General features: G+C 41.3%; 1 protein-coding gene across 21 annotated transcripts in view; it reads right to left on the reverse strand.

Moving 5' to 3' along the window:
• ptprdb (protein tyrosine phosphatase receptor type Db) overlaps positions 1–13,200 on the reverse strand; it is a 270,931-nt gene that overhangs the window by 58,396 nt on the left and 199,335 nt on the right. For all 21 annotated transcript variants that reach the window (XM_047365128.1, XM_047365124.1, XM_047365113.1 and 18 more), the window contains 2 exons: positions 12,250–12,395; positions 9,552–9,693 (listed from right to left, as the gene is read on the reverse strand). In XM_047365128.1, coding sequence (XP_047221084.1) covers positions 9,552–9,693; positions 12,250–12,395 — 288 coding nt within the window. The remainder of the gene's footprint in view (positions 1–9,551; positions 9,694–12,249; positions 12,396–13,200) is intronic.

The following is a 13,200-nucleotide window of genomic DNA, read 5'->3' on the forward strand; positions in this document are numbered from 1 at the left end:
TGGCAGTAAAACAAAGAGAACAATATCAAAACCAAACAGAGCTAAGCACATGAAAAGGGTTTTCTAGACTAAACAGATTATCTTAAGTAGAGTGATCAGTGCCCCATGGTCCATTTTGTCTTCCAAGATCTCTCATGATGGAGTTATGCCTTCATTTAGAATTGCATTTAAAGGATGGAGACCTGGCCGTCTAAAGCTCTAACAGCTCAGGTGCTTCTCGCCTGCGCAGCCCTTCCACCGGTGTAATGGAGAGAGAATTTGGTCTGGAATAGGTGCTGTGCATGCCTGTAAAAGTATCATTTTGACTTATGCAGCACTGCACAATATTGCATTGGAAGGATAGGTTTGATATGATGCCTGATGGAGTCATTTGGTTCTTAGGAATGTAGGGACGCAAAACATCTTTTAGCACTTCTATTCTTAGACTGATAAATACCTTTTTTGGGCAAGTATGATATTAAAATAAGATGTTACATGAGAATGTGCAAAAAAGTGCATTCAATGTAGTGTTTTTTTCTTTTAGTTTGTCGATAATCTTCTGCTGTGGTACTGTTACTTAAAATCTGAGCGAAATGGGTCTCTGTTACCGTCTACTGTTTATCTATGTCAATGATTCTGTGGTTCAGGTCATGAACACTAAAAATAAAGCTGTGGCATGAAAATGACAATTGTTTCTGGCTATATCAACACCTGACTGCTTATACACTTTAGGGTGACTGTGCCTCAGTGGACAGAGTAGTGGTCTTGTAGGTTTAATTCCAGTGTCATTCTGTCACATGTCGATGTGCCCCTGGGCAAAGCACTTGACCCCAAGTTGCCTAGGGATGTGAGTATCAGTGTATGAATGTGTGCACGTTAGTAAGTGCGATTGGGTGAATGTGGCTGTAGTGTAAAGTGCTTTGAGTGGTCGGTATCACTAGAAAAGTTATATAAATTCAGTCTATCTAACATACGATGGGATTAGTCAGTAAACACACATATAATGAATCAGGTGGAACCTTTCATACAATCATAAATGTGCCGAAATCTATAAAAAAGGTTGATAAATGAGGCCTGATAATGCACCTTATGAAAAAAAGTTTGACCTCAGAATAAGTTGGTTGTTGCGAAAGTGATATGAAAATCTATGAACCACAATATGATACTTGAAATGTTAGGAGTTGCAAAAGCAACAATCTGACACCCCACAGTATATCTGTAAGAAAAAAATGCAAGACTTGGTTTTATATTCCACTTATACCTGAATATGTGTTGCATCAGGCTTGAGACAAGAAGCAAGACCACATGGACCAGCAGAATGAGTAACACTTTTACTCTACCTGACAAAACTCACAAGCTTCAGGCGACTGCTGCACGAATAAAAATCAAGTGAAAATCAATTCTCCATTCTGCTGGGAATCAGCAGCAAATGAGCTGCTCTTTTTAGAAGCTCTGTCGACCATCTCTCGAAGATCACCTCTCGCATAAAATCAAACAGGCACATCCAATAGAGATGTGCCCACTGGGACTTGCAAACCCCTTTTGGGAGGGTGAATCAAATGTGAATTCATAGAGATCAGCGGCAATTAAATCTGCCGAGCCACTGCACGTCAATACAGAAAATCAAAGGCAGCGGGCCAACTTTACTCACCTGAAGAGGGAGATTTAAATGGAGGGAGGGAACCATGGAGTCTAAGGAGTGTGAGGATCAAAGACAGGGGAACTAACTCAGAGAGAAAACATGCTCTATACAAATTTGGAATAAAATGGATACAAAGCAAACACAATCATACTTTTAAGTCTGCCCTTTGAAAAGTAAAACCAGTTTCCTGAGTCACATAGTAAAGGCTGACAGAAGGGAAAGTGAGATGAGCAAAGAACGTGTGTTCCTGCATGTGTTGGAACTGTATTTGAACTGAAAGACAGTTTATCCTCCTTTTTTTCATTTCCCCCAGAATCCCCCCGGTGACTTTATCCCTCTCCACCACACACAACCTCATTAACGGGAAATCCTAGCGTTGGATCTCACGAAGGAGATGCTAATTCTGGCAGTGGCTCATCGAACCATAGCCGATGGCTCATGAGACGCCGGCATCGACGGACGCGTGTGTGGCCTTTTAACAGCTCCGGTTTCAATCAATCACAACAGGGCTGACAAATGGAAACATGGATATAATAAACTAAAAGAACAAGATGAGAAGGTGTTTGTGTGAACGAGTGTGTCTGAGGGAGAGAAGGTGATAGGGGAAGGCTTAGGTAGGGGGGCAAAAGTGCAACAAAAAGAGAAGAAGATGAGAATAGACTGGGACAATGACTGGCAGAAAGGAAAACAGAAGAAAACAAGAACGAAATAGAAACACAGAGAGAGAGCATGGGGGATTTAAACAGCATAACAATCCTGATTCTCTCTGCTTTCATTATGCAAACACTTACTTCAAAGCAAGGCTCCTTGTAGGCAGGAATAATGCATTTTATTTCATCTACCTGGGGTGGGACACTGAACTGAACAGTGAGGGTGTGCACAGTCAGTATGCTACTCCCTCTGCCGCTTCTCTACAGCCATGCACGCATACACTAAAATAGCTGCCAGTATGGATCTGCTCATAAAGAGGTTGAAGGTCCTGCAGATGCAGACGTGCTCAGGCACAAACAGCTGGCTGATGTTCCATGTGCTCAAGTATGAAAGCCTGCTTTAGTGTCTGCAGCACAGCTTCTTGTTTTTGGGTTTAAAAACTTCAGATCACCATCAAAGCGCTCTGATCTGGGTACAAATTCCCCTATGGCTATTTTATATAGACAGCAGAGTTACTACAACAGGAAGTTTTTAACCTCAGATTCAGCAGAATATGCTCCTCTTAGTTTAAAGTACACCATAATTATTTTGCGTTAAAGTTGATTTGGAGTGAAATTTCATAAGTAAAAGCTTTGGAGACTCAACAATGGACACACATTACCACATGTAAAACACTTAAGTTGTAACTGTCTTGACCGCCCGTTTCAAGTGACACTAGACTCTTCGGTGAGGAAGCTGTTACTGAGGGAAGAAGACTCAGCTTAAAGAGAAGTAAGAAGTAATTTAAAAGGAGATTTGACACGTTTGTGGTTCATTCAGGCTGAGAGAACAATAATAGTTGTGAGAACTGCTTTGTGAACACTGTCCTCTTTATGTAAGACTGAAAATACATTCCACACACATCGCTGGCTTGCTGTCATCATCTGCCCAGAGGACTGCATGTAAACTCAGCTCTTTCAGTCATGGGATTGAAAGAATGAGCTTCCTCTTTCATCAAGACAACCAAACATTAAGTGCCATGGAAAAGAATATATACCCCTTAACCTTTTCAGCCTGTTGTGTTTTATTGATAGACTAACGTATAGAGCATGTTTAGGAGGTGGAAGAAATCTGATAAATGGAAATGTTGGCCCATTCTTCTTTGCAAAACAGCACAAGCCCAGTTACATCAAGTGGAGAGCATCTGTTCAACTCTTGCCACATATTCTCTTTCAGTGATCAGTGCGGATCTACTGTGAACTAGTTCCTCTATGCCTGCTGAAGAAAAGCCTCCCAACGTCATAATCCTGCCACCACCTTGTATCACTGTAGGGATGATGTGTTCAGGGTCATGTGCAGTATTTGTTTTTCTCAGCATTCTGGTCAGAAAATTTAATTTTAGTGTTATCTGACCAGAAGTACTTATTCCTGTAGATTTATTATACCACCTGAGTGTTGAGTCATTGCAGCTTCTCCAGAGTTATTATAGGCTTCCTGGCTGCTTTTCAGAATAATGTTCTCTGTGCCCACCCTGTCAATTTATGCAAACAGCTATGGTTTGCACTTGTACCATACTCCATTTCAGATGAAGGATTAAACAGTGCTCTGTGAGATGCTCAAAGCTTGAGATATTGTATTAGAACCTAAACCTGTTTCTCCACAGCTTTCTCTGTATCCTGTCTGCTGTGTTTCTTGTCATGATTCCGTTTGTTGAATAATGTTCTCCAACAGACCTCGGAGGCCTTCACAGAACAGCTGGAGATTAAATTAAATCCAGGTGGTCACTGTATACTAATTAGGTGACTTCTAAAGTCACTTAATTAGTTGCCACTTCAACTAATTTGAAAGACACCAAGTCCCATAGTTGCGAGAAATGCTGTGTGAACACTGTCCTCTTCATGTAAGACTGAAAATGTATTCCAAGCACAGCTTGCTTGGTGTTATCCACCTGGAGGATGCATGTAAACCCTGGTCTTTCAAAAATGAGATGGCTCTTTAATCACAACTGCAAATGTGCAAAATTATTTATCTCCAGATAAACCAATACGATATAACAAAGCATGGCATTCTTGCACGAAATTAAAGATTTTCGTTGGTAATATTGTTTCGTAAAAATATGTCCATAATGAAACAGTTTAGGTGATTAGTTCAGATCAGGGAATTCTAAAGAGCCGAATGTGGGCCCTGGAAACTGAAATGAATCATGTAATAAGTGTTAATAAGTGTTGCAAAGAAAACATGACAACAGGCAAAACTTGAGAAGTCTTAAGGCAAACATGCTGTTGGGGTACCCAGTGTTGCTATCTGAGTGGATTCTCACAGTTTTTACCTTCCCATCATTTTCTCCCAAAAAATAAAAAGACATCTATACTGAGTTTTAGAACAAATCTCCCATTCCTTCTCTTAGTTTTACTAATTCTGCCCAATTTAGGGCAGCATCTAGCTGCTTACTGCTCTCCATGCTCAAGTGGGGCAAAGTAACTGTCAGGCTCACCCTCACAGCTGCATTGCAGACGGCAGAACGGAGGGAAGCCAGTGAAGCATCAGCCTTCTTCTATGTTCAAGGCTGCTTCTTCTACTTCTATTATGCAAGTTAATATACAGGTCCTTCTCACAAAATTAGCATATTTCATCCGACCAATAAAAGAAAAGTGTTTTTAATACAAAAAACGTCAACCTTCAAATAATCATGTACAGTTATGCACTCAATACTTGGTCGGGAATCCTTTTGCAGAAATGACTGCTTCAATGCGGCGTGGCATGGAGGCAATCAGCCTGTGGCACTGCTGAGGTCTTATGGAGGCCCAGGATGCTTCGATAGCGGCGTTTAGCTCATCCAGAGTGTTGGGTCTTGAGTCTCTCAACGTTCTCTTCACAATATCCCACAGATTCTCTATGGGGTTCAGGTCAGGAGAGTTGGCAGGCCAATTGAGCACAGTGATACCATGGTCAGTAAACCATTTACCAGTGGTTTTGGCACTGTGAGCCGGTGCCAGGTCGTGCTGAAAAATGAAACCTTCATCTCCATAAAGCTTTTCAGCAGATGGAAGCATGAAGTGCTCCAAAATCTCCTGATAGCTAGCTGCATTGACCCTGCCCTTGATAAAACACAGTAGACCAACACCAGCAGCTGACACGGCACCCCAGACCATCACTGACTGTGGGTACTTGACACTGGACTTCTGGCATTTTGGCATTTCCTTCTCCCCAGTCTTCCTCCAGACTCTGGCACCTTGATTTCCGAATGACATGCAGAATTTGCTTTCATCTGAAAAAAGTACTTTGGACCACTGAGCAACAGTCCAGTGCTGCTTCTCTGTAGCCCAGGTCAGGCGCTTCTGCCGCTGTTTCTGGTTCAAAAGTGGCTTGACCTGGGGAATGCGGCACCTGTAGCCCATTTCCTGCACACGCCTGTGCACGGTGGCTCTGGATGTTTCTACTCCAGACTCAGTCCACTGCTTCCGCAGGTCCCCCAAGGTCTGGAATCGGCCCTTCTCCACAATCTTCCTCAGGGTCCGGTCACCTCTTCTCGTTGTGCAGCGTTTTCTGCCACACTTTTTCCTTCCCACAGACTTCCCACTGAGGTGCCTTGATACAGCACTCTGGGAACAGCCTATTCGTTCAGAAATTTCTTTCTGTGTCTTACCCTCTTGCTTGAGGGTGTCAATAGTGGCCTTCTGGACAGCAGTCAGGTCGGCAGTTTTACCCATGATTGGGGTTTTGAGTGATGAACCAGGCTGGGAGTTTTAAAGGCCTCAGGAATCTTTTGCAGGTGTTTAGAGTTAACTCGTTGATTCAGATGATTAGGTTCATAGCTCGTTTAGAGACCCTTTTAATGATATGCTAATTTTGTGAGATAGGAATTCTGGGTTTTCATGAGCTGTACGCCAAAATCATCCGTATTAAGACAATAAAAGACCTGAAATATTTCAGTTAGTGTGCAATGAATCTAAAATATATGAATGTTAAATTTTCATCATGACATTATGGAAAATAATGAACTTTATCACAATATGCTAATATTTTGAGAAGGACCTGTAGCCAACATCACAACACAGACATTGTTTGCCACATAGGTAAATGTTGGTTCTCAGTGATGATGCTGTCCCTAAAAAGTAAGGATCTTATTTGGTAGACTAATCAAACATCCACACAGACATTTAGACAACTTTTACAGTTGACTGCTGACTTATGCAGCAATTGATATCTAAGTATAACATTGCTGTGAGCTTCATTGTTATTTTAGCCATTGCCAATCAGAGCTATTTACTGGGAGCCAGAATTTCAATTAGTTTGATTCTAATCATCAGTAATTAAGCCAGCTGACCTTTACACCAGATCCCTCCTGTCAGCCAATCAGTCACCGAAGCTGTGTCTTTACAGAGCCAGGGGGGACATCAGGACACATGACTGACACAAGTTGAGTGTGTGTTTGAGTGAGCACCCTGTGTGTATCTGCGTGGGTGCACATGTGTGTGTGTCTGAGTGTGTGTACTTTGCAACTGACATTTCGACTGACAGTCTATCAGGGACTATTAGTCGCTCCCAGGTGGCCTCTTATTCATCCACAACACAATGACTCCTCAGAGGAACAGAAAGAGGCTAATCACTACATAAAGATGGACTGTCTCAGAAGTGTGTGTGTGTGTGTGTCTGTGTGCCTGTGTGGATAAGTTCTTGATAAACAAGGAGACAGATGATGTATGAGCTAAAACTTAATGCAAGAGAGACGGGAATGTCGCATATGAAGAGGAGCTGACACAGATGTAAGCACAGAAGGTGAGCATTCCCGCCTGCATTCATGTTTTAAATAGACACACAAACACACGTGGAAAGACAACCATGTGAGACAGGAAAAATTCTGGACGGATGGAGCGGAACAGCACAGAAGATGCAAAGTGTTCTGAAGTGAATAATTTAGAGGTTGCTGTGCAGTGGACCTAAAAGCATGAGAGACAGAGAGAGAGAAAAGGAGTGAAGAATGAATGTACTGTAAATAAAAAAGAAAAGAAAGGAAGGGTAAGAAAGACTGGATGTGTGGAAAAAAAGAGTTAGATAAGAAGAGTTATACCACTCAGAGAGGAGGAGGGAGATACAGAAAGTGAGGAGATGGAAGAACAACAGACTCCATGTCCTTTTCCCCCATGTGCATCTCTCCGGCAGAGGCAGGTGATGTGATTATCCACACTTGAACAATTTTGCTCACTAAGACACTCCTGAGCTTCGAACTACTGGTGCATAATGTTCTCCAAATGGACTCCAACACAAACATCACTATCTGCATTAATGGACTCACACATTAAATCATCGGCTGCAATGGATCCAGGATAACAGCAGCACATACATATAGATAAATATATATAGATAATATATGTACTCCTGTCAAACGCAATGCTATAAAATTCCACCTTACTGATTATTTACATATTTAAATAGATGATAGATCAACACAAAGCTCATAAATGTGGAACGAAAATGATACATGGCTTTTAAATTGTTTTACAAATAAAAACCTCAAAAGCGGTGCGGATATCCATTCAGTCCTTTACTGTGATAGTCCTAAATAAAATCTTGTGCAACCAATTGCCTTGAGAGGCAACCTAGTTAGCAATCAGATTCCATCTGTGTGCAGTTTAACCTAAGTATAAATCCAGCAGTTATTCGTAGACCTCAGAGGTTTGTTAGAGAACATTAGAGAACCAACAGTATAATGAAGACCAAGGAGCACAGCTGACATGGAGCGAGTTGAGGACAGGTGTAAAGCAGGGTTGGGTTACTAAACAATATCACACACTGTTCAGCTGGATCAGTGAATCTCAGGTGAAAGCTATCCAACAGGATTACTTTTAGTTGTTCACTGCTTAAATTTGGCCTCCATGATAGATTGGCAAGGAGAAGGTTTGTTCAAATAAACAATGATTGTTTGCAGTTTGCCACAAGCAATAAGGGGGGGCAGGGGGAGCTGGTCAGTTTTGATAGGATGGAGATAAACACAGAGCACTGGTAGATAACCTGTTAAAGGCTTCAAAAAAGCAATTGCAGCAAAAACTGACTCTACAAAGGACTTATTTAGGTATACTGAGTAAAGTTTTCTTTAGAAAATCATGTGTTATAATTCTTCCACATATGATATGCACCACATTGTAAAAATGAACCAAACTCCAGTCTTTACTAGTCATAGGTGACACTGGGATTAGTTTGTTACTGAATAACCCCTTAGGTTAAGGTAGAAGCACTAATAAAGCATCAGCACTGCCTATTTTTAAAAGTCTGCTCTCACCACGATGAAAGAAGACAAAAGTTAACAGACCCTAACATCTGGGCAGGTGAAGAACTGTCATCCACAGTGGCTGTGTGCAGGGTCCTGTGTTTCTGTTGTTTCTCTCTGCCTGCAGGTTGTGACTGCCAGTTGCAGCTGCAACATGTGTTTCTCGTTGAGCCCAATCACCTAGGGTTAATAAGGAGCTGGAACCTGGAGGGAGGTGTCAGCCTGTTGTCTCTGACAGCATGGTAACCTGACCGTGCAGTTCTCTTTATTTCCTAAGCCTGCTCTAATCAAATTTCTTGTCCTGCTTTACACATTTGATCACTCTGTGACAGTGTCCTGGATTCCAAGTTCTTGTTCTCTGTATTCATACTCGGGTGAGTTCTGGAAAAGACTCCCTGCCACTCCAACCATGAGCCTCCTTTCCTTTCCTTTCCTTTCCTTTCCTTTCCTTTCCTTTCCTTTCCTTTCCTTTCCTTTCCTTTCCTTTCCTTTCCTTTCCTTTCCTTTCCTTTCCTTTCCTTTCCTTTCCTTTCCTTTCCTTTCCTTTCCTTTCCTTTCCTTTCCTTTCCTTTCCTTTCCTTTCCTTTCCTTTCCTTTCCTTTCCTACCTCCAGTCCTGCAGCTCTGAGTTCACCTTGTGGAAACACCAAACCATTGCTCACCTATCTGTCCACCCTCCAACACCGCAAGCTCAGCTGAACCACAGCCGCTCAAGGATCACAAAGAGAGAACGTCAGCGCTGTGAATCTCCATGCTACTCCTCCTGCCAAACTCAGCCTCTGTAGGGCAGACTTTCTACCTCCAAAAAGCCATCATCCACCACCAACAGTAAGCTACCTCAACCTTATCCTGCACTACTCTCCATAATGTCCTACGAACAACAATAACCTCTCTCCTCCACAGTGTGTCGGTAAAGCCAACATTATGACAAGAACAGGATCGATAATGATCAGGTGTGTACAGGAAGAGGACATTTTCTGAGTGCCATGAGCATAACCCACATGTGGAACTGTGCATGTGTGACAACACTAACCTCGTAGGACACTGAGTCGCGTGGTAGCAGTAAGCTCTCCTGCTGAGTTGGAGGCGTAACATTCATAAATCGCCTCATCTCTGGGGGTCCTCAGCGGCTGGATCCTCAGGACAGAACCGGACCCATCGTCAAACTCTATTACCTGTTGATGGAAAAAATGGGATAAATTTAAAGGACAATTTATATCAGTGTATTAATTCCAAGGATCATTTCTTTCAGATTAAAAGCAGCTATTACTTTTATTTCTACAGTACAAATAACACATTTCAGTTACCCAGCTGTTCATTGTTTTAAATAAACGTTCATACTACAAAAAAAAACTTTGAAGACCTTGCCCCAGTCATCATTTATGAAGAAAAGTACATTAAAACAGATTCTGGGAAACATAAATCATTCAGTCTGCTGAAGTCACTTTCTGGGGTAGAAAAGCAAGGAAATTACTCTTGCATATTTATCATGTTGTTCTTGGATTTGCAATAACTTGGATGTTTTTGTATAAATATTAGATGTTGCATTACAACTGCTCTTGCATAAGTTTAATACACTCATATAATTGATCTGGACCCCAAATTCTGGGAAAGTTTCCACTGACTGAAATCCAATAATGACAAATCTCACGACAAGGCCTGCCCAACAGGGCAGCAGTGGAGACTGCTGGAGCCCGAGCTCATAAAGTTCTGGATTAAAAATAAAAGACCTGCTCGAGTGATTTGATCACAAACAGGAAGACAGAGAGATAAACTTAAACCTGCAAGGATACTCGACTTATTGAAGCATCCTGGGCTCAGGGTGACAGTGGCGTAACAGGATGGAGGGCTGATCCACCATCTACTCCGTCTGAGAGCGACTTACGATGTGTGGAAGCAAAGGTTGAAAGCCTTTGGGAAACTAATAAGGCAGAGCGTATAAGAATCTCGTAGACTGTAGCCCAAGGCATCATCTGACTTATAAAAGAGTTGAAGCACATGACATTTCACACACCTGTGCAATCTTTGAAGTATAAATGTAGAAAAACAAGTAAACTAATTGAGTCTTTTGAGCTTCCATTTATGTAACCATGAAACACAGATCTCTCAGTTCTCATTACCAAGTTAAATACCAGCTGTCTCTGCAATAAATACTGTATAAATAATAGACCTTTCTATGAGTGGCTATGATGATTTATCACTTTACAAAAAGCTACCTCCATTGATAATGGCACTATGTGACACTTTAAGAAATTCACTAAAGTGTTATATTCATTAAAGATGCCATCGAGACTTTTACTTTACTATCATTTGCACAACGACAGTAAAAGCACAGCTTGGTCCTGAATTATAAATCTCCACTGTAGGATTCACTAAAATACAAAATTTGAAAAAGAGCATAAAAAAATTAATTAAAACAGTTAATTCTGCTTTAAGTGAGTTTGGTCCATGACATCCCCAGAGGCTCAAGATCAGTTAGCATTAATGAACACTGTAGGAGGCTGTTTTCAACATACATTTCAAAGAGTTAACGTTGCATTTGGGCTGCAAGGGGTTGAACCTTTGTGTTTGAGCTTGAGTTTGACTCCCAAGCCATGATGGATGTTGTCATGGATGGTGAAGCTGAAGCAAAGAGTGAATATGGCAAAGACATTTCAGACGATTAAATGGTTAAAAATTCTTTATTTTGCACATTATAGATATTTTTAAGTGTTTAAATGAGCAAATGCTGTGTTCTGCTTGTATGGTGTAAATTGGCAGTACAACAACACTGCATGCACTCTGAACTCTTACAGCTTTATCTTACTCAAACATCTTCTAGCAGTCCTACCAGTTAAGTAGGACTGCGCTTGTGATACACCTGTCTCCGTAGCATGCATTTTCGAAGGAAGTGGTATGTAATTCAGGCTTGAAAACATTTCAATGCATTAACCAGACCATATGAATGTCATCATAACCTTTCTCAAAATGATGACTGAAGATCTTTGATAATGAACAATTTAGTTTTTTTTTTTACAAACTTCTTCCATGTGTTTCATTGTTGCTCAATTTTCCTGAAGTCCATGCCGTGCTCCATACAATTCAGATGTTTTGGTGCAGCTGTAGAGAGCATTAATAAACACCTTTGATGGAGAAATTTCATGGCAAACACTAGGCAAAAAAAAAAAAAAAAAAAGAAAATAAAACAAGAAAATTAAAAATGAATGTTGTCTTATGAGATGTCACCTGAGGCATGTTTGACAGCTTGTTTCTTGGAGGTCGGATTTTATTTTGATTATTTAAGGATTTACAAAAGAATAACGAAACAAATAAAAAAAATGAATGTGACATTTTGTTATAGAGTTGGCAAACTATATCTGAAATGAGTTTGAATTATTTTATAGAAAATTCTGGTTAGTAGTTTTAAAAGCAGTTTTGGGGTTTTCAGAAATTTAAGGTTTAGTATTACATGAAGCAACAACAACAAAAATTGTGAATCTTCACAGATGACGAGCTGGTTAGAGAGTTAGAGGAGATTGAAACGTCTCCCATGCATATCCATTAATCCATTAATAATGAAGCTGTAGCCCGGATATGGTCAGCTCAACCTGTAATGAAGTCTGCTGTAAACAACAATCCAATCAATGAGCTTCTGTTTTGAGCTCTGAGATGCTAACCTGTACCCACTATTGCTTTACAGCAATATACGATGTCAGAGTTGCAGTCAGCCATTTAAAATCACAGTGCCATACCTCAAATCTCTGGTTGCTGACTTTTTTGCCTTTCTTATTCCAGACAATCTTGGGCTGCGGATCCCCCGCTGCCTGGCACACGAAGGAAGCCACTCCTCCCTGCACTCCTGTTTGGTCCTCAGGGGTTCGTGTGAATCTGGGGGGAGCTGTGAGGGAAAGATCATTTTTAAAAGTCAACAGCACATTAAAACTGCCTATGTGTGAGCACAAAAGTTTCAACTAGGTACATACCTAAAGTTTCAAAGTATACGGTTTCACAACTACTAAAATTCTTTTAAAAAGTCTTTTTACTGAGATGTGAGAGTTTTCTCCGGCTGTGTGGAGCACAGATTTGTGCCGCCTTGCCACTCCCCTACCTGTTGCTGGACGCTGCCAGTCAGCTGGCTGAAAAACCTACTATAGTTCTCTCTCAGAAGAATGAGAGAATTTTACAGTTTAAAATATTTTTTGACTTAAAAACGAAGTTGTGGGAGCCAAGCACCGCTGCTGTCGCCACCCTCTGGGAATACTACAGCAAGAACCTGAATGCCTCTTTCACAGTGCCGTGGTTGGGAGTGTCAGGCCTGGGCACACTGTGCAAGACGCCTCTAGCTTTGTTGAAGGCCACCCCTCACCCTTATCAGGATGACACAGTTCTAGAACTGAGCCAGCAAGCTACTGGTTGCTTGCAGCTGGGATGAAGCCAGGGGTCTGCACTCTTGTTGCCCGCTAGGATGACTGATCATGTTAGCAGTCTCCAGTATGATAGCAGCAGTTTTAAGAAAGTGGTTTGTTTTGGTTTGGAGTGAGCAGTGTATTAAGTAACTGCTTTGCAGTTTAGCTAGATTCTTTTCTTTTTGGTCCATTATGATAATAACACACTTGTAGACATGTCCTTTTGGAGCTCTGACATGCCCTGTGGTTGCTAACATGCAACTTGTTGTGCCATTTGATGCTCGACCTTTAATTAGA

The sequence above is a fragment of the Girardinichthys multiradiatus genome, chromosome 5 (genome assembly GCF_021462225.1).
Source record: "Girardinichthys multiradiatus isolate DD_20200921_A chromosome 5, DD_fGirMul_XY1, whole genome shotgun sequence".
NCBI classification, from domain to species: domain Eukaryota; kingdom Metazoa; phylum Chordata; class Actinopteri; order Cyprinodontiformes; family Goodeidae; genus Girardinichthys; species Girardinichthys multiradiatus.